The sequence below is a fragment of the Xiphophorus couchianus genome, chromosome 14 (genome assembly GCF_001444195.1).
Source record: "Xiphophorus couchianus chromosome 14, X_couchianus-1.0, whole genome shotgun sequence".
In the NCBI taxonomy this organism is placed as follows: domain Eukaryota; kingdom Metazoa; phylum Chordata; class Actinopteri; order Cyprinodontiformes; family Poeciliidae; genus Xiphophorus; species Xiphophorus couchianus.
Window position 1 is genome coordinate 7698947 of NC_040241.1, and position 20129 is coordinate 7719075.

The 20129-nt window shown below is 39.9% G+C and overlaps 1 protein-coding gene across 1 annotated transcript in view; it reads left to right on the top strand.

The window, feature by feature from the left end:
- The first annotated feature begins 413 nt into the window (after nt 1-413).
- Nucleotides 414-20129, top strand: part of hdac8 (histone deacetylase 8) — a 31170-nt gene continuing 11454 nt past the window's right edge. Inside the window, exons 1-10 of the mRNA XM_028039150.1 lie at nt 414-452; nt 568-818; nt 938-990; nt 2549-2679; nt 3899-4040; nt 5022-5134; nt 5316-5393; nt 5796-5904; nt 7662-7834; nt 8344-8438. Coding sequence (XP_027894951.1) covers nt 711-818; nt 938-990; nt 2549-2679; nt 3899-4040; nt 5022-5134; nt 5316-5393; nt 5796-5904; nt 7662-7834; nt 8344-8438 — 1002 coding nt within the window. The 5' untranslated portion in view covers nt 414-452; nt 568-710. The remainder of the gene's footprint in view (nt 453-567; nt 819-937; nt 991-2548; nt 2680-3898; nt 4041-5021; nt 5135-5315; nt 5394-5795; nt 5905-7661; nt 7835-8343; nt 8439-20129) is intronic.

Here is a 20129-nt window from a genome sequence, read left to right on the forward strand (position 1 = left end):
ATATTTAAACCAAACAACATTTCAGAAAGAGAGACGACCACATGAATTGCATTCAATAATCAGGCTGAAATTAAGACATAAACTTGAAAAAAAAAAAATCATAATCATCGTTAACTTTTTTAAAATGGAGAATATAATTTAGAGACTCCAGAATAGTTTTTTTTTTTTTACAAACAAATTTGAAAATCTAAAACAAAAAGGGTTGATAAAAAATGAAGTTAACAACAAAACAACAACAAAAAGCTCACAGTGTTTTTAGTTTTCTTTTAATGCATATTATTTGGTCAATACATCTTTTTATTTATTGAGATAAATAAAGCTTCTAATATAAGGGCTTAAAAGTAAAAAAGACTACAATAAATCCCAGAATGCACCATCGACTACATTCGTTCCTGCTTGGAAAGCCTTCCGGCTTGAGAACGTCCCTCCCTCTTTCCAGTGCAGATGAAAGCGTACATGAATGCTTTAAAAAAACTATAAAAAGTCTATCTAACTTACAAATTGAGTTATATCTTAATTTAATTTCGATGCTTTTTTATTCTTTTCTTTTTACTTGTTTCACAACAGCGGTTACTTCGCCCGGGCGAGGGGGAATGTTGACGGTGTAACACCAGCCCAGAGACAAGAGAGTCTTTTCGCACCTTTTAGCTAACTGTTCGCTTTTAAACAATTTTAAATAGATTAGTTTAACATAATTTAGCGCAACTCCAATGAGTGCCAGAGAGCACAATGACGAAAGCAGCAAACGGAGAGTGGCGTATGTCTACAGCCCGGAGTACATCGAGACTTGTGACACTTTATCCAAAGTCCCAAACAGGGTGAGGAGATGGATTCAGATAGAAATGGATTCAAGTAGCGCTAGCGTCTGTTTGATTTAAATTCACACGCATAAAGTCTGGTTTAAACGGGATTTTTTCTCAATGTTTTCTATGGCCAGGCGAGTATGGTCCACTCCCTGATAGAGGCTTATGGACTGCTTCCCCACATGAGGTGAGTTGTTCAGGGTTGCTCTTTAAAACTTTACAGGTCGACAAAAAAAATATGCGGACTTACAAAAAAAAAAAAAAAAACCAACCATATTCGTGAACCATTTGAGTGTTTGAACTTATTTTTTTTGGAAAACCGAATGAATGAAACATGCAGCCATTTTTAATCATTATCCCAATACAAGTCAAAGAGTTGACTAAAAAAATAAAATACTTTCAAATGGCACCCAGAGAGCAGAAACAGTAGGTGTTAGAAAACATGGACAATCGTGCGAGCATTGGGTTTTTCAAAAGAAGATTTGCACCTCTTTTTAGATCCACTTTTAAGTTCTGAGGCAGCAACATTCCGACTATGTAATAAAGCTGTTGCAGGACTGTATAGCCAATAAGTGAGACTATTTCATCCTTGGTGCACAATGGAGCGTTATGGCATATCCTTCCTCCCAGCAGCTGTCAGTCCTTATATCCATCTCTGCTCCCAACAAACTCAATGCTCAGTGTTTACATCTCTGCTGTCATTTGTCAAGTTTTCTTATATTCATTTCTTGCAAATAGTATATTTTATATTCAGAAATATACATTTGTGCATAAAAATTAATATTTATATACAGTACAGACCAAAAGTTTGGACACACCTTCTAATTCAATGGGTTTTCTTTATTTTCATGACTATTTATAAGGCAAGAAATCCCACTTATTAACCTGACAGGGCAGGTTGACCTATGAAGTGAAAACCATTTCAGGTGACGACCTCTTGAAGCTCATCAAGAAAATGCAGAGTGTGTGCAAAGCAGTAATCACAGCAAAAGGTTGCTACTTTGAAGAAACTAGAATATAAGGGGTATTTTCTGTTGTTTTACACTTTTTAGTTTAGTGCACATTTCCACATGTGTTATTCATAGTTTTGATGCCTTCAGTGTGAATCTACAATGTCAATAGTCATGAAAATAAAGGAAACTCATTGAATTAAAAGGTGTGTCCAAACTTTTGGTCTGTACTGTATATATTTGCACAAATGACTGCATATGGACAAAAAACAGATTTTCTGACCATCCAGTTGTAAAAATAGAATTGTTTTCTCATGTTCTCTGATACTGATCCTTTTCTGTTTTTCTATACCTTTTTTTTTGTCTTAGTCTAAAAATGCATGCATGCATTTACTTTTAGCTTCTCCAATGGGGGACAATAAAGGATATTTCTACTGCTAGCTTAAGTTGTTTATAATATACTGTGGCAAATTAAATCAAAATTTGTCATTTTAATGGTTTGAAAGCATCACCTCCCCACCCCAAAAAAAGAAAGAAAAACCTGAGTTGGAATTGCTGCTGTTTCTACTATTTTACATGATAACCGAATTATTATGCTTTGTTTCAAACCATGTTGATGCAGATATACTCTAAGATTATATGCATGTCTCCTCTATTTAATTTTCCTAAACCTATAAAGTAATTTTTTTGCATGTTGACAGTGTAATGCATATTTAGTGGATGTCTGCCACAGTTGTTTACTTCCATTAGGACCCCAGTTTAGCCTTTCAGGTTTTTTTTTTCTCTTTCCTCCAGCGTTGTGAAACCTCGAGTTGCCACAATGGAAGAGATGGCCATGTTCCACACAGACTCCTACCTGGAGCATCTGCACAAGATCAGCCGGGACGGAGACAACGATGACCCCCAGTCAGCCGACTACGGCCTGGGTAGGGAATACACAAACTAGAACTTAAAAGTTATAACTTATTCTTAGCTGGTAAACAGGACCCCAGAAAAAATATGTTTCAAACTTTGACCATTTGAGAGATTCAGTATGTGTTGGTATTTTAAATTAGTTTTAAGTTCTGTGTATTCAGCACATGCAGAAGTTACAGTTTGGGGGCGTGCTGTGGTGGCGTAGGGGATAGATGGCACAACCCATGTTTGGAGACCTTGAGTCCTCGACGTGGCCGTCGTGGGTTTGATTCCCGGACCCGGCGACATTTGCCACATGTCTTCCCCCCTCTCCTTCCCCCTTTCCTGTCAGCCTACTTTCATATAAGGGACACTAGAGCAAAAAAAAAAAAAAAGAAGTTACAGTTTGGAGATGAGAAAAGAAGGGTACAAACATGTCTGTGACCACCAGGGGGCAGTATAACACTGTCTTTAATAAAAGTTGTATCTGCTGAGATTTCCATTTCTAACTTTAGACTGATCCTGAGGTTAACCCGTCTTGTTTTTGTTTCCTCGTCTCATTCTCTTGTATTTATCTGTCGCTCTCACTCCTTTCCTCCACTCTCATCCTCCCTCTGCTCTGTTCTCAGCTCTTCCCACTGGAACTTCCTCCTTTTGTGTCGAATGTGATTTCACCCCCCCCCCGAGTTCATCCGTCCAGTGTGTTATAAAACTAACTCCTTGGGTTAAAAAGTTTGCCATTAGGCACAGGATTGTTTCGGAGGTGTGAAAGCGCACATGCGCAGAACGCACGACTGTAGGGGTTTATTTGACGCAAGAACTGGCAGAAGGCTATGACGGATACCAACGGAAGCCGGACAGGTTCAGCTGTGCTACTTAATCTGTCCAGTTTAAATCGATTTCTAATAAGGAATACATGTGTTACCTGAGAACTTTGTTCATGAGAGACGACGTACTGTTTGATATAAGGTGGACGCTAAAGGTCTAAAGCGCGTTCGACATTCTAGAAATAACAGCGCCATACAGTGGCCTGGCATGACAACTGCAGGTGACTCAAGGTGTTCGGGCGGTGCTGTTGATTGGGAACTTTTTCACCAATCGACATCTGAAAATCCAGGCAGTTTCCTGGCAGAGTTCTCGTGGAAACGTAGTACAATGTTAACTTTGTGTATCTTTATGGTTTTTTTTTGTTGTTGTCACATTACGCTCTTTTGTCTATTCTCCTTACCTCATGTCTCTTTCTATACCCAGGCTATGACTGTCCTGTGGTGGAGGGCATATTTGACTATGCGGCAGCAGTAGGGGGCGCTACTCTGACTGCAGCCGAGTGTCTGCTGGAGCAAAACTGCGAAGTGGCCATTAACTGGGCGGGAGGCTGGCACCATGCTAAAAAGTAAGCTCTACAGCTCCACATACAGTCAACAAGTTTAAAACGCACGATGTTGGTTACGATAGAAAAAGGGCTTGACAAACTGAGTCTATTCTAGTTTAATAGTTTGCCTTTCTCTTCTGTGTTTCTTTGGTCTTCAGAAAAGTGAAGGAAGTACTATAGCACTCAATTTTTTACCAACATTTTTTGTTTGTAAAAAAACTTAAATCAGTGAACCATTTTTCTTTCAGTTCACTTTTTTTTCTTCTTTTTTTTTTTTTTTACCATTTTGTCTTTATTCGTCAAATAAAATCCCAATTAAATACATAGAAGTGTGTCGATGTGACAAAATGTTGGAAAGCATTAGCTAGATTACTTTCTTCAACCTGGATTCATATTTGCCATTTTACATGCAGTTGCCATAAAACAAATTCTTGAGACAGAAAAAAATATATAATAAAAATATATAATAATTATATATATATATATATATATATATATATATATATATATATATATATATAATTATTATATATTTTTTTCTGTATAATTATAATATGTATAATTAATTCACCTTATTGGTAACACTTTATTTGATTTGGCGTTCATAATTTTCATGACACCGTCATAAACATGACATAACACCTGTCGTGAACATGAAGGAGTCTTTTTGAATGTTTATGACTGTTGTCATGAAGTGTCATTTGGTAAATAATGACACTTGTAAGGCAAAGTTGATTTAAAAGTTGCATTAAAACTCTATTAAAAGTGCCATGTTTGCATTAAAGTGTCATTATTTACCCAATAACGCAAACCTGACACTTTTAATGTATTTTCAGTCATAAACATTCATGAAGATGTTCATGACAGCATCATGAACACCCCTTCAAATAAAGTGTTACCTTTTCTATTTACTAAAAAAATATTTGAAACATTTTTTTAGCTTATTTTTTTTTGTTTATGTAAAGAAAAATGTCTTGATTCTTTCTCTTCTGTGTTTTCCAGGGATGAGGCTTCGGGGTTCTGCTACGTGAACGATGCTGTGCTGGGGATCCTCAAGCTGAGGGAGAAATATGAGCGGGTGCTGTACGTGGACGTTGACCTGCATCATGGAGACGGTACGGGCAGCGCACACAGAGATGGAGAGCAGCTCTTTATCCTCCTCAAGATGGGTTTTATTTCTACATTACATTGGCTCTTTCTAACTATTAAAAATGTTCAAGTTCTATGTAAAGATTACAAATGTTGAATACATTTTTACTGGCGGATTATGAACTTTGTTTTTACTCTGTGGCACAGGTGTGGAGGAGGCCTTTAGTTTCACATCCAAGGTTATGACGGTCTCTCTGCACAAGTTTTCTCCTGGATTTTTTCCCGGTCAGTGACTCAAGGTGTTTGGGTTTTATTTCTTTAAAAAGAAGCTCCCCAAGGTTCCTACAACCTTTAAAAGTCTGGAAGGAGCTTATATTGGTTTCCAGTTTTGGATAAGTGTGGAAAAAAGGAAGTTGTTTGGAACACTCGCTGCTTTCTCAAGTTTTTTTTCTGTTTTCTAAAGACCTAATATCTTTGTTTTGCAATTTAGCACATTGATTTTCACATTTTACTCATCAGACTTCAGTTTTTAGTCACTAAAAGATTTCACTAGATGTTTGGACTGGAGTTCAGTTTAAACTTGACGTGTGGTTTTTAAACTAGATCTGTTCAGTACAGGAAAGTCTAATTTCGAAAAGAAAACGTGTAGGAACTTTGATCCTTAAAAATATGGCGTCCATTTTATAGGCACTGGTGACGTCTGTGACACGGGGCTCGGAAAAGGCCGTTGGTACGCTGTGAACATCCCACTGGAGGACGGCATCCAGGACGACAGATACTTCCAGGTTTTTACCAGGTAAATAAAATCGCTCACACATAGAGAGGAAGGCAAAAGCTTTGATTTGAAACCTTTTAGGCTTTAGTCCTTGGTAGAAGAACAAGCAGAGGCAGGTTTAGAGTTTTTATTGAGTACATTTAACAACCCTTTCTCTCAGTATTATTCTAATGTTCTACAGAAATCTGTAATCCTTGAATTTAAATTTGCTTCTTGGCTTTCCTTAAACTTTTCTTTTTGAAGCTCTAAAACCCACATTAGAGAAACAGCTTACTGCCACTCCTGATAACGATGTTTAAAAAGCTGTCAAGTCAATTCGCCTTTTACTTCAGTAGTACCACTGATTTTGGCCGAAACAATTCCTTCCTAATGTTCTCTGAATAAATGCAGGCAAATTAAAGTGTGAGTTTTGTTTAATTTAAAGCTTTTTACGTCTCCTTTAATGGGGAAGGCAGTCACTGTATTGAGCAAGACCACTTTAAATACTCCGTCTCCTTTAATCTGGGAAATACAAAGAAATTAAGAGTGCTGAGATTTTTTTATAGAACTACAGTGAACCCTCGCTATGTCGCGGTTTACCTTTCACGGTCGCGCTGTTTCACGGATTTGCATTGTGCATTGTGTTCTGCATTCTGATTGGCTAAACAGTCTCTCCGCTTCTTCTTCACCTGTGTGTCAATAAAGTTGCGGTTTAATATGTACATGTACGTAAAACAGCTTGCCAATTTTAAGAATCTTTTTGCCCAGAAGAAAAAAGAGCGACAACAGCTACCGATAACTATGTTCTTCTCTCGAAAAAACACACCTGCACCGTGGGCTTTAGAAGAAAAAAACGCTACAGAGCGGAGTCAGGCTGCAGCGGCTCAGTCAGAAGAGCAATGAAATACACAAGTCACTATTTGTCCTACTGTACTTTGTTTTTTTTTTTCATAATCATTTTTCATTTTCTCCCGTTCTAATCCAATGACTCGGGTCGCGGTGGGGCGGCGCTGATCTCCGCAATTCGGGCACGGGAATCCGCCTTCAGTTCATGTTGATGATTAAAATGATTATTTTACGGTACAGTAGTTATTTGTAAAAAAAAAAATAGTTTATACAATGCTTTTATATGTTAAACAAATGTTTGGGCTTGTAAAAAAGGTTTTGTTCTTTACTTTCAATGTATTATGGAGTATTTTATTGTATAATAATTGTAAACAAATAAAGGTTACTACTTCACGGATTTCATCTATCGCGGGTTCTTTTAGGAACGTAACCCCCGCGAAAAACGAGGATTCACTGTACACTGAATTATCTCAAACCACTATAAGCTGGCAGGTCAATCAATCAATCGATCGATCAGATATGTTGATCAGTGCTCCAGTTACTACTAATCAAAAGCAGCTGGGTTTTTAGCCTTGATTTAAGGGAGCTCAGTGTTTCAGTCGTTTTGCAGTTTTCTGGAAGTTTATTCCAGATTTGTGGTGCATAGAAGCTGAATGTTGCTTCTCCATGTTTGGTTCTGGTTCTGGGGATGCAGAGCAGAACCAGAACCAGAAGACCTGAGAGGTCTGGAAGGTCTGGAAGGTTGATAGAATGACAGCAGATCTTTATTGTATTTTGGCGCCACTCGGCGATTCATAACCTCCAGTTTTTACCCGAGTGACGTGTTCCGATAACCGTTAAAGTCTTTTGGTATCAAATTGTAAATATTTGGGTTAGTTGACATCTGAATTGATGTCACTGGAAGGGGTATTTACTGAAATGCATGATGTGAGACGTTTCCACTTGCTCCGCAGCGTGATGCAGGAGGTGCAGTCGCAGTTCAACCCGGAGGCCGTACTGATGCAGCTGGGCGCCGACACCATGGCGGGCGATCCCATGTGCTCCTTCAACATGACCCCTGTAGGGGTGGCCAAATGTCTACTGCACGTCCTGCAGTGGCAGCTACCTACCCTGCTGCTGGGAGGAGGTACTCTCTCTCTTTCTGTGTATGTGTGTTATTCTGGCCGGCCATGTGTTTTTGAACGTCCTCCAGACGTAAACGTACCTGTGACTTCATAAAGATCCAGAATGCGGCCCGTATTCTTCGCGTGCGTTTGAATTTTCCTCACACACGGCGCCCTGTTTCAGACTCCTCAGCCCCTCGGCCAGATGATAGCGACTAATTATGCGACACAATGAAGCCATTTTACTCCACTACAATCCGACCTCTCTTCCTCTCTCCCCCTCTCCCTCCTTGTCCTACATACTTTCTCTGCGCTGTATCCTCCTCTCCCGCTCGCTTCTTGTCATCCTCCTGATTTCCCTCGAATCCGTCCTCTTCATCATCACTGTGTGGGGAAGAGGGGTAATAAGATTTTTACCTACTGTCCTAGTAGCATTCGGATCCACCAAATTAAGCTGTCAAGATTTGACAAAAATAAAATTGTTACTGTACTCATCCTTGAACTCATTGCGCCCCGCTGTTTTTGTCTCCAGGAGGTTACAACCTGGCCAACACGGCCCGCTGTTGGACGTTCCTGACCGCGACGGTCCTGGGAAAGTCGCTGTCCTCAGAAATACCCGACCACGAGGTACGACAAACGGACCCCCGCGGTCTGTCTCGTACCGCCGCAGTTGCTCGCATTTACATATTCCCACACGAGCACAAATGTTCTCATTCATCGTACCCTCTCACACACACATACACACTTGTTAAGAACTGTCCTGCTGAGTCACTCGTCTAATCAAAGATGGCTGTTAACTCAATAAAGGGGGTTTGTGTCCAGGTGAGTCAGACGGCCAGGGGGTGCTGACAGTTAAACACAGCCTCCTCTCAAGCTGACTTGTGAGGCAGAAAGGTCACCGACCGACTGTTGGGACGTTTTAAAGGATAAATCCATGATGTTATTTGCAATAAATGGGGAAAAAATATATATTTATGACACTATAAAACAGTGTGCACGCATCCTTAAAAAGTCTTAAATTCATTTATCTAAAATTAAAGCCTTAAAATGACTTAACTTCATAAAGGAAGTGCAAGGTGGCCTTAAATACATCAATCATGGTTGTATTTAATCTTACGTAGTCTATGTAGTTTTTTTTGCTGGACTTTTCTATCAGGCAAAGGCTTGAGTTGTCCGCAGACATTTTCACTCACTGCGTTCTGTGACTCAAGCCCATTAAAGCTACCAGTAAGAAGCTGCTATCCTAGTCAGCAAGCAAACAAACAATCCTTTAACAACTGGTATTTGGTATCAAATTGTACATAATTGGATTAGTTGAAATCTAAATTGATGTCAACTATGCTAGCTGCTAATGACTCACATGCTTATTAGCAGGTAGCTAGCTTGTAATCAAACAATACTTTAACCACTAGCATGTGGCTCATTAGCAGCTAGAATATGGCTATGTAACGACCTAACTAGAAAGTGAACAAACCATTAGCAGCTCGCCTGTGGCTCTCTAGCTAGCTAGTTAGATGGAAAGCAAACAGACAGCCTATTAGCAGCTAGCATATGGCTCATTAATATCTAGCTAGCTAGAGAGCCTGTTTTCTTTCTAGCTAGATAGCTAGCTAGAAAGAAAACAAACCATTAGTAACTAGCATATGGCTCTCTATGCAGTTAGCTAGATAGCTAGCTAGCGCTGTATAACATTGTGCATGTAAGAAGCACAAAGTTGCTGCGAAGAGCCACAAAAAGACCCCAGAAACCTTCACAGGTTTGGTCCCCTACATTTCTTTTGTACATCTCCATGGTGGCATAGGTCTTAAATTTGATTAATAATTGTCTTTGGTAAAAACCCTCAAAGCTCACTAGAGTTTAAAGTGTTCCACATAAATATTTAAACTGGAACCTAATCTGAGTGATTAACAAAAGCATCCACTTAAACTAAATGTTTAAAACGTGCAAAATTACAGATTGTGGATCTAAAATGTAGGTAATCACAGAATCTAAATATAACTATGGAAAGGAAGGAAGGCGCAGTGGCTTTTGATCGTATACAGACCTCCCTCAAGACTCACATTAGACTTTGTTTAATGTCTAATGTTTTAATGTAACATTTAAACAGGCAGATTTATTTGGGGATAAAAAGAAAATAGTATCAGATTACTGTATAAACTCTCCTCTAGCACATAAAGATTATCTGTTACATTAGGCTCTGTTCACTGTGATCTAAAGAATAGATGTGGTGTTAGGGGTTCATAGTTTTGTAATGGTGAAACCAGGTCTCCTCATCTTGAAATATGCTCATGAGATCATTGAGATAAGATCTGTTGGAGAAAGTCAAACCTCCTTTTTTTTTTAGCAAATGATGCTAAAAGTAGAAAGATGACTCATCCGAAGGCATCGGACTTTATATTTCAGCTTGTAGGGATTCTAGGCCTTTTTCCTAATTAGTGGAGCAATATTCTAAGGATTTTCTTCACATTCTGAAACCTCAGACATCATTCTGGACATTTTAGCTCATGAGGTCAATCATTTCTAATTAGTCAAGTCATCCTTGTTGCTTTGTTTAAGTGCACATGTAAAACCTTTATGTAAGAAAGACTCTTTTGACTAATTTAGCTATTTTGATTTTAATTTTCCTAACAGCTCAGTAGATTCCCTTAAACAAAAAACGTTCAACCCTCCTTAAATAATTTTCTTGTGTATTTCTCATAACTCACAGTGATATCAAGTACTCAAAATGGTTTAAGTGGTTAAAATGGAAGTTGCTTTACGGATTCATGCAGAAGAGAATAGTAATCTGGAAAGTCTTGCAGCACTTTTGTGGCAGCAGACGAGGCGTAGTAACTAAACCGACATGTGACGGCGAAGCATTGACTGCCTTGTGTAGCTCTTGGTCTTTGTTTGTTTGCTTGCTTTTCAGTTCTTGATGCAGAACAATAAGTGATCCTTGTAAGAAAGAACAAGATCTTTTCCCCAACCACAGGATGTGCCATTTGACACGGTCATTTAGAGAATGAGCGCAAATCTCAGCATCCATTAGGGTTAAGGAACTTGGTGGCAGCTGGAACATATTATTCAGTGCAGTACACTTCCAGTGGGTGGATCAAGCCTATTTGCCTAGTTAGAACCAGCTGGTGGTTTCTCTTTTTGACACCAATCTTAGTGATCGGTTTTGGTTTCTTTCTTTCTTTCTTTCTTTTTTTTTTGCCAGAGAAGGTGTTGATTATTTCAGCAAGACAAACCAACATTATGTCCTGCACAATGGCTTCTGAGTGGAAAAGTTCAAGCAACATTTGGCTGAGATCGTATGTTACACCAAAATAATCATTACCGTTGTGGTTCTAGAAAGAGTTCAGAAAAAATAATGGAAGTCAACGGAAAGTCCTTATGAAGGTAAAAAGACGCAATGTGTGTGTGTCCGTGTAATTGGACCAAGATGAGGGTAGCTCTTGTTTCTCCTCGTCGCCGTTCAATGGTCCTAAATACCCTTTGACCTCGTTAAGGGGCACTCGTGGAAAACAAAGCAGCTATCAGTGCGGACAGCTGCTGCAGAAGAAGAGCCCAAGGAGGCTTCACACACTTGAGTCAAAAAACAGAGGGGCGTCTTAGCTTCATACTGTGTTTTTAGTGTACACATGTGGATTTTTTATTTTTTATTTTTGCAACGTTGCAGCTCTTTAACTCTGCACAGAAGTGTGTGTGCCAGTGTTTTTTTGTGGCCGATAAGCGGGGCATTTATCCACGATGGCCAAGCAAAGCTGAAGTCCCAGCGACATGGGGGAACAAAACCTACCTTTGTACCCTCCTGCCCTACTGTAGACTACATGAATACGCGCATTCATTACTGTCGGATAATGCCCCAGCCTGTTTTCTAGCGTTTTCACGCGCTTCATTGTATGATAAGTTTGGCCTCGGTTGTGAGGAAGCAACTGTTCGTCAAATAGGAAACTGCTGAAGGTGCGTCCTTATTGAAGAAAGCTCAAGTAAAATCAAACAAAATGTCTATTACGTTTATGCTGTTGCTTTATAAACACTTTGCCCTGCAGAGGTATTCATATGTGTTCAACTCTTTCCACATTTTTAACATTACGACAATAAACATCAATATATTTGATTGGGACACAGATGAGCACATCAGTTCTGAAGCAGAAGGAAAATCATACACAATACTTTTGCAAGCAGTTGTACATAAAACAGGCTATAACGAGGTTTGTCTCATCACCTGAAACCAGCCTCAACTATGTTAATCAAACGTCTTACATTTAATCTTGACATAATAGAACAATCTTGTATGTTCTATACGTGTTTTGTTTTTTTTTCCTTCTTGTGTAGCTTTTGAGGCTATTGTTAACTCACTGCTAGCATACCCTTTCCAGCAAGCTAGCTTTTTGTGTTTACAAAAACTAAATGCAAATGCATCCCTAGTTGGCTGGACAAAGTTTGTGCATTTCTGTGGAGGTATAGGTCTTAAATTTCATTCGTAATGATCTTAAAAAGGCCTTAAATTTGAGTTGGCGAAAGCTGCAGGAAGCCTGTTTAGATTACCTCTAAAAAGGTTGTAGTTTGTGCTTAATTGAAACCAACATTTTTGCCAGCGAATACATGTTTTGATTGTGAAAATACACAATAAACCTGAAAATAAGAGTCAAAGAACACATCGGTCAAAGCGAGGCAGTCACATCAACAATGGTATTAAATGATTATCAGACAAATTATTACAGTGCAGATAACCCACACAATGGCTGCATGTGATATACTTCAGTATCAAACCGTAGCAGAGGTAGAAGTTGTGTTGATAGCCATAAAAGCCCGTTGACTTGTATTGTCGGATAGCTGTTAGCTGATCCTGATTGACCCTCCATTGTGTGATACAGGCTGATGATGGCAGCATGCGAGTTAAAGGTCAACAGTTCACTGCTTTCTAATAATAGCTGTACATGTCAGAGGTCAGGTAGTGTGTCTGAGTCAAATTGTTTGTCAAATTGTTTGGTAAGAGTGAGTGAAAATGTCCTTAAAACATTTTGACTAAATTTCTGCTTGACAAAAGACGGTGCTGTTGCACATGCTAGAAAACACAACATCAGTTTTATTTCTGGAGGGGGAACAAAAACTAATAAAACACAAAGTTAACAGTTGAAATAATAGCAAATAATTAATACTGAAGAATAGCAGAAGAAGAAAGTGAGGAAAAGTGGTCAGTTTGTGCTTCAGCAGCCCGAGACTATGGCAGCATATCTACAGAGCCGTCTTTCTGGAACGCATTCACCCCTGCCGGAGCAGACCGTACGCTCTATCTCTTTACTATTGAGAACTTGGGCCAATTCTTTTTATCTTAAAGAGAATTGGGCCGAGCTCTAACCCCTGTGGTACTCCACAAGCAATGCTGTTCATTTACAAGAATAAACTGGACACATAAGATGTAAACTGGTGACTAGTGTCGCATGTTCAAGCCTTCTGTGAACAAGAGTTTATCAAAATTCAACCGATTGTACGACAATGCTATTAACACTGCAAACCGAATATGTTGAAGTAACAAATTTGCCTTTGGATGTAAACAAGCTAAATTAGCCTTAGCTTGTTGAATAACTTCAAAAAGTTTCAAATCCTCGCAGTAAAACAATTAAGCGTCAAAGAGCAATAAAGTTAGAAAAGGTGAGACATAAAAGGTGAAGATATCAAAAGTGGCAGAGCTTAATCTGATCTAAATAATGAGCTGTATTCTGCCACGATGTCAAGTGAAAACTGGTTTTCACTTCGATTTAGTGTTTGTTTGATTTTTTACCTTCAGCAAATCTGACCAGTAGTTTGGTTAACACTTTTTCTCTCGTATTTTAGACATCTTGGATCACTAAACAAATGATGTTAGGTTTCCACTTTTCTGGTAAAGGTGGGCTAAGCTGAGCTCCTCCTGTCGCGTGCTGGTCAAATACGCAGAGTCTGCACTTTTCAGCAAGATGTGATGGTACTTTTCACTTCAGACAGCAAACAAATCTTAGGTCATCTTCCGTTCATGGAATTTTGCGCTTCAGCATGTTATCGCTGGTGTCATTTTGTACGTTAATTATTCATTGTTTTAGCTCCATGATGTTGCCGGGCAGTTTTGAGCCAAGAAATAAAGTGCATAACGACCGCCGGCATGCTATAAAAACAGATGAGAAACATTTTTTTAAAAAGTTTTCTAATATGCACTACAGTTTTCTTTTCCAACACAGTGAAGCAAACATCCCTACCAATAAAAAGTATTTTTTTTAATTATTATCATTTTCCTTCTACTTGGAAAATGTTGACAGAGGTTGAGCCAGTCTTCTGCCACCGAGCTATTCCGTCACCCTCTCTGGCAAGATGTACAGCAAAACACATCCCAGCACTACGAATTCCTGAATTCCCCTCGATTCTGGTGAGGCCAGCAGAAGTAAATACGAATGCGTGTCCGTCTGAGAGCCGCACAGGAAGGGAGGACTTCTCTGGCCCCCAGATTGGCAGCAGGGACGCGTTCCGCCTCTACGCTTCCTACTTCCTCGCTTCCTGTCTGCAACCACTTCCTGCCCGGCCCCTCCCTCTGCCGTCAGAGACGCGCGGGCTCCCCGGAGTCACGGACTCAATCGCAGGAAACGTCACCGGGCGCTGGCGTTTGGGTGTGTGTGAGTTTGCAAGAGGACGCCAGGGTGGTGGTCCTTCTTGAGAACGCCAACCAATAAATGTGAATGCTTTATTGGAACATTCTTCAGTGCTAATATGAAGCACTGAAGAAGAACACATGAACATTGGGGTTGTATCAAAAGTAATCTGTAAGTTTCAGGGCCTTATTACAGTTTTTGTTTAGTGTGTGTTTATTTTTCATGTTCGTGGTCAGGCTCCATCCAGGAGAACATTTGGTTTTCCTGTCAGGCGAGATGCTTTGCTAATCCTCCTGGATTCATAATCACAATACTTCAGAGTTTTCTATTTAGTTTGTGAAAATCCTCTGGCGAGTCAGTCCATTTCACTCATATCGCCAGCAGTACTGAGAAAATTGATATTTGGATTACAATGCACATTTACTGTGTTTTCACCCCGATAGTCCGGTTTTTGCAACATTAGTTACATTTTCAGCTGCTGTGGTTTGTTTTCAACTTGCACTGTGTCAAACAAACCAAACTCTTTGAGAAAACCTGTCCCTCCCCCACCTTGCCTGTGGTGGCGCTCCACCAAGAACTACTGAAAGAATCAACACAAAAACATCTGAAGAAGATATGAACGCAATTTCCTTCTTTGCTAAATGTAAACAAAAATGGAGTAGCATCAGATTTCAGCGGTTGTAGCATTTTTGTTTAGTCGTTGGCAAAAAACCACAAGACATTTCTCTTGCTAATGCTAGGCTCTTGCACTTGTTGTGGTTGTATTTACCCAGGATGCCCTGCGCTATAGTTCGTATCCTGCTTTCAGAGTGATCTCTGGTCCACTTGCATCCACCTATGGATTCAAACCGTACCAGAGTTCACTTTAATAGAACTGAGACCTTGGTTTTAAGGCGGACCAGAGTTAGCTGGGTCGCATCAGAGTTTGATTCACACGTCCTCAAGCGAACCGGACTTAGGGTGCATTCATACCAGCCCCATTTAGTTTGCTTTAATCGGACTCTACTTCGTTTGCCAAGAAAGTCTGGTTCGTTTGTGCAAAGGCACAAGGCGAAGAGAGGGAGGGGAAGGGAACAGGTTTTGCAAAGAGTTCGGTTTGTTTGACGTAAACATTGCAATTTTGGTCCCTAGTCAAACCAAGTCTATTGGTCTATAAGGTGTGAAAACACATGTAATTGTTTTCCCAAAGTTTGTGTAGCACAGTTTAACCCTGTAACCCTCCAGTGGAGGAGAACTGTACCTCACTGTTTTCCACAAGCACACAAATGTTGTCTATTGACTACAGGGCCTTTAAAGGAGAACTGTCAGATGAGTGTGAAGAGGATGAAGTGGTGAAATGGCAGGGAGGACCAGTCCAGATGTGAAGCCTACATGCATTATGTGACCACAATTCGGTATCGGACTGTTTTTTTCCTTCCTAAAAACATTTATTAGATAGGAGCCTGATAGCAGATGCAGCCCATTTGTTTTCCTGAGACATTTTTCCTCTCTGCTGCGCGCCTCGGCATCCTTCATAGCAGGGGATCCTGCTGATCGCTGTAAAAACAAACACCCGCAGACACAGCACTGCTGTCCGCAGATGGGCCCTTGCTCAAAAAACACATACTCCGACTTTCTCTGAGGCGTGTTTGGATTACTCGTGTATAAACTCCAGTCACGCGTGAATCAATGTGTCTGCACCTGACAAGAATGGATGGCCGCGGACGGTGCGTTTTGTCTAGAGTTTTACGGCTTGCACTTTTCAAATTCTGGACATTTTTGGGAAGCAAACTAAGATAAATGAAAATCATACTCTGAAGCAGAGTAGATAAAAGAAGTAGAGAAACTATATCAGGTTGTCTTTCATGCTCATCTGTGGGCAAAGGATTTCTCATAATTTGACACAATGAGGTGTTCTGTGAGAAGAAAGTCACAAACACAAATAAATACTGGTTTTGGAACGGATACAGCTGGCTAACATTTTTACATTATGTTGAAAACCTAGTTCAGTGCCAGGGAACTAACAATTTAATTGAAATCTACCAGTTTTGCCAAGAAGAGTGGTCAAATATCTGGGGCAGAAATATTCCAAACTGACTGTTGATGGCTCAAATGCGTCCACTTAATTCTGTTTTACTCAAATCAATTCACCCTGGAAGAAAATGGCTGAGATGCAGCATAGGTTTCATGGATAAGATGACAGGGTGTGAGCTGCTAGGTTTAACAAAGTTTGATGCCCAGTATGTCACATTATTAATTAGCTTTACATTATATTAAAGTGGAGTTTAATCTTCCCTTTGACCACAGCATTTTTTTCTGTAATTAGTGTTTCTTTTGAGAAATTTGTACAACCAGTGAGTAATGGAGTAGGGGTGGAGGGTCTGTGTTTAGGACCATGGCAAAAGAAAAACAGCTTTTCCCTATTCATCTCCCAGAGTGTCTCTGCTCAGGACACAGGAGCCAGTCGGTGGGTATTTTCTGTCTCCTGACCTTGTCTAGTTATGTCGACGTGCTGCGTCACTGGAACAAGCAGCGGAGTTTATCTGTTTTCCCCTATTGTTCCCTCATTCTCACATGTTCGCTCACATTTCGTCTTTTTCAACTGTGTTCTGTACAATCTGGAGATGTATTCGCAGGGTGTGGACCTGTCTCTCCCTCGTCTCCTCTCTGTCTCTTCCTTGGTCATCCAATGCAAACAGGCTGCCAGCAGGAGACTGTGTGTGTCAGTGAGTGTGTGTGGGGGTGTGTGTGTGTTGTTGGACTGCAGGAGATAGAGCACTGAGTTCATGGGAATAATTTGGACGGGTCTCTGTGTGTTAAGTACACTCACATTGAAAACTGGTGGTAAGACACTAGAATTCATGAAAACAAACTGGAAGCAGATTTATGAACTTGGAGCCATACAAAGGCTTTATGAAATTTGCATACATTCACCTTGACTTTGATGTCATATTGGGGATGAACTGTTCTTTTTCTGCCGAGATGAATTTGTACAAAAATCAACTTCATACTAAACCCAGTAAGAAATGTATAAAAAGCTCAAGGACATTTCTACAGCTAAGCTAATATTTGGTTAAGAATCAAGCATACAGTTTGTAGCTGTCAACAAGTTTCAAATATACATCTGGCAGGATCACCACTCGTTTTTGCAGTATTGGTTGTTTTTTTCTGTGGAATGGTCTGGCACAGTTCTTAAATTTTGAGGTTTGAGGACAGGGCAATTCCAGAAGCTTAATGTTGGCCTGTTGCATTAATTTCAAAACAGGTTTGGATGTGTATTTGGTATCATTCTCCAGTTGGAAGAATGAGTTTCAACTATCTGACCCAAATTATCACCCTCTGATGAGAGGTACAGTATTTGGAGAGGATGTTTCATTGAGCTCCAAGGTTAAGGCTCACCACAAGCTGGAAACTGCTGGTACTTAAGTGTTATTACACATGGCGAAGCTCATTTTACATCGCAGTAGCCGAGAGCCTCCTTACCAAGAAAGATGCTCCAGCTTCAATATCGACACAATTTGCAGCACTACCTCATGGACAAGCCAAATCCCTTCTGGAAAAATGTTTTACAATCAAAGAACAAAAACTGATGGTGAGTGGTGGTGGGAATTATGAAGAAGCAAGAGTACCTCCAACTTGGACACAATAGGGTTTACAAAAATGCATTGACTATGGTTGAAAGCAAATTATTAACATTTCTAATCATAAAAGTGCTCAAAACCTGTTTTGTACCTTTAAAATGCATCTTGAGATGCTCAAAGTACATGTATGAATGGATGAATCACACGTAAATTGGGTTTCTGCCGTTTTGCCAATTCAAATTTAAGACCTTTTTTAAGAACATTATGAATTACGTTTAAGACCTGCATCACAACAGAAATGTGCAGTAATGTCAAACCTTTTTGCACAGAATTCAAGTAGCATTGGACGGGTTGGCAACAGAAGCTAGCCTTTGGCAAAGACAAACATCGTAGATGCGAAAAAGCTAGCTAGCAAGGGTTTATAGGCAGCTAGTTAGCGATAGCCTCAACCGCCTTAAGTCATAGGACCTAATGAAGATGTCTGTGTGTGACTCGAAATTTTGCCTGACAGAAAAGTCCCACTAGAAAAATAAACTACAGTACTTAAAGCTAACTCCCAATTCTTGGTTGAATTTCAGACATTTTAAGAGCTTCGTTTTAGATGCATGACTTTCAAACTTTCGAAGACTTTTTAAGGATACACGGACACCCTGTAAATACACAAACTGATACATGCATTGACTCGCCTTCCCTCTGACCCAGTATTAAACAAAGACAGTGTGGTCCTTGTGTCCAAATAAGCAGAAATGTACTCGTGCTGCATGTTGGCTGACTTCTGCTGTGTAAATCAATGTTTGTTGCCAACAGACCTTCAAAGCTCTTTTCTAATGAGATCTACTGACTGTACTAAAAATTGAAATAACACATTACCTAGAAAAACCCCATATGTTTGGATTTAGAAGTCAGGAATCTTTTGTGCTCGTCTTTTCTGGCGGTCGCCTTTCATACTGAGGATTTGATTGTTTTGTACCTTTGTTTGCCTCAGTACTTTTGAATATGGCTCAGTTCAACTCGTTCCTCCTTAGATTTCAGTCACCTTGGCTCTCTTGGTCTGTTCTGGTCAGTTTTCAGTCCAAGGCTTTCACAACAGGCTCTGCATACGAACTGACGCACTTGTGGTCAGTCATGGCCTCAGAGTTTGTTTTGCTCTCACGCCACTGACTCATGGCTCAAGCCAATCACCGAAAATACTTTCTTTGCCTCTCTTCCCCCCACCCCCAATCTGACAAGGCTTGGATCAATTTATGATTAAACAAAGTCTCTAGATTTCCACCTGTTTCAGTTTTTTCTCTTGGCTGTGGTCTGACTCGACACGAAATGCCAGGGAGACTTTGGCATTTGCTGAAACAATCTCTGAGCCTTTTTGTTCTCATTTGCGAAGCTCCGACCGTTATGGTGGAGGTTTGATTGATTTGTGGTTCCTCCTTTGTGTTCTGGGTTGCATTTTCTTTCTATTTGTGAAGCAGACGAGACTGTTTTAAATGTTTGCCTGAGCAAGTAAAATTCCCTTTCAAGAAAATGAGTTCAGAAAATGGAAGTAACATGCAGCCTTCTTATAAGTTATCTTTCCTCTGAAGATGAGAATGTCAATCCCTTGTCCAGACATCTGGACTTCTACTTTGTTGTACTAAACATGTTGTTGGTAACGACATGTTCTTTAATTTACAGATAGCTAAACATGCTGCATGAATTTGCATTGTGTAAAGAGTTTATTTGCTTCATTCCATGCCATCAACGCTAATGTATCTTTTTAAAACTAGATGTCCATTGAAAGATTTTGCTCTGATTTTGAATATCTGCACATATGCAGTGCACGGGTTGGCAGAAAGCAATCATTGTTGGTGGAAACCAATTAGTACGCGTATAAAGATAGTTTGTCAGCATTACAAGCAAGAGGAAAACTGGGATTCGTCTTCTCTTTTTGCATTTACAGTTTTTAATTTTCAGATTTTCAGCATGTGTCGACCAATGTTTTGCTTATTTACTCTACTGGCCCTTTTCCACTACTACCTACTTTACATGACTCGACTCTATTCTACTTGACTCCACACAGTTTTCCGTTGTTTTTCCATTACAGTTGAGCTACCCGTTCTACGTAGTTGGGACTTTCCTAGTAGGGCTGTCCCAGAGTCTGAGAAGTAACGCAGTGTGGT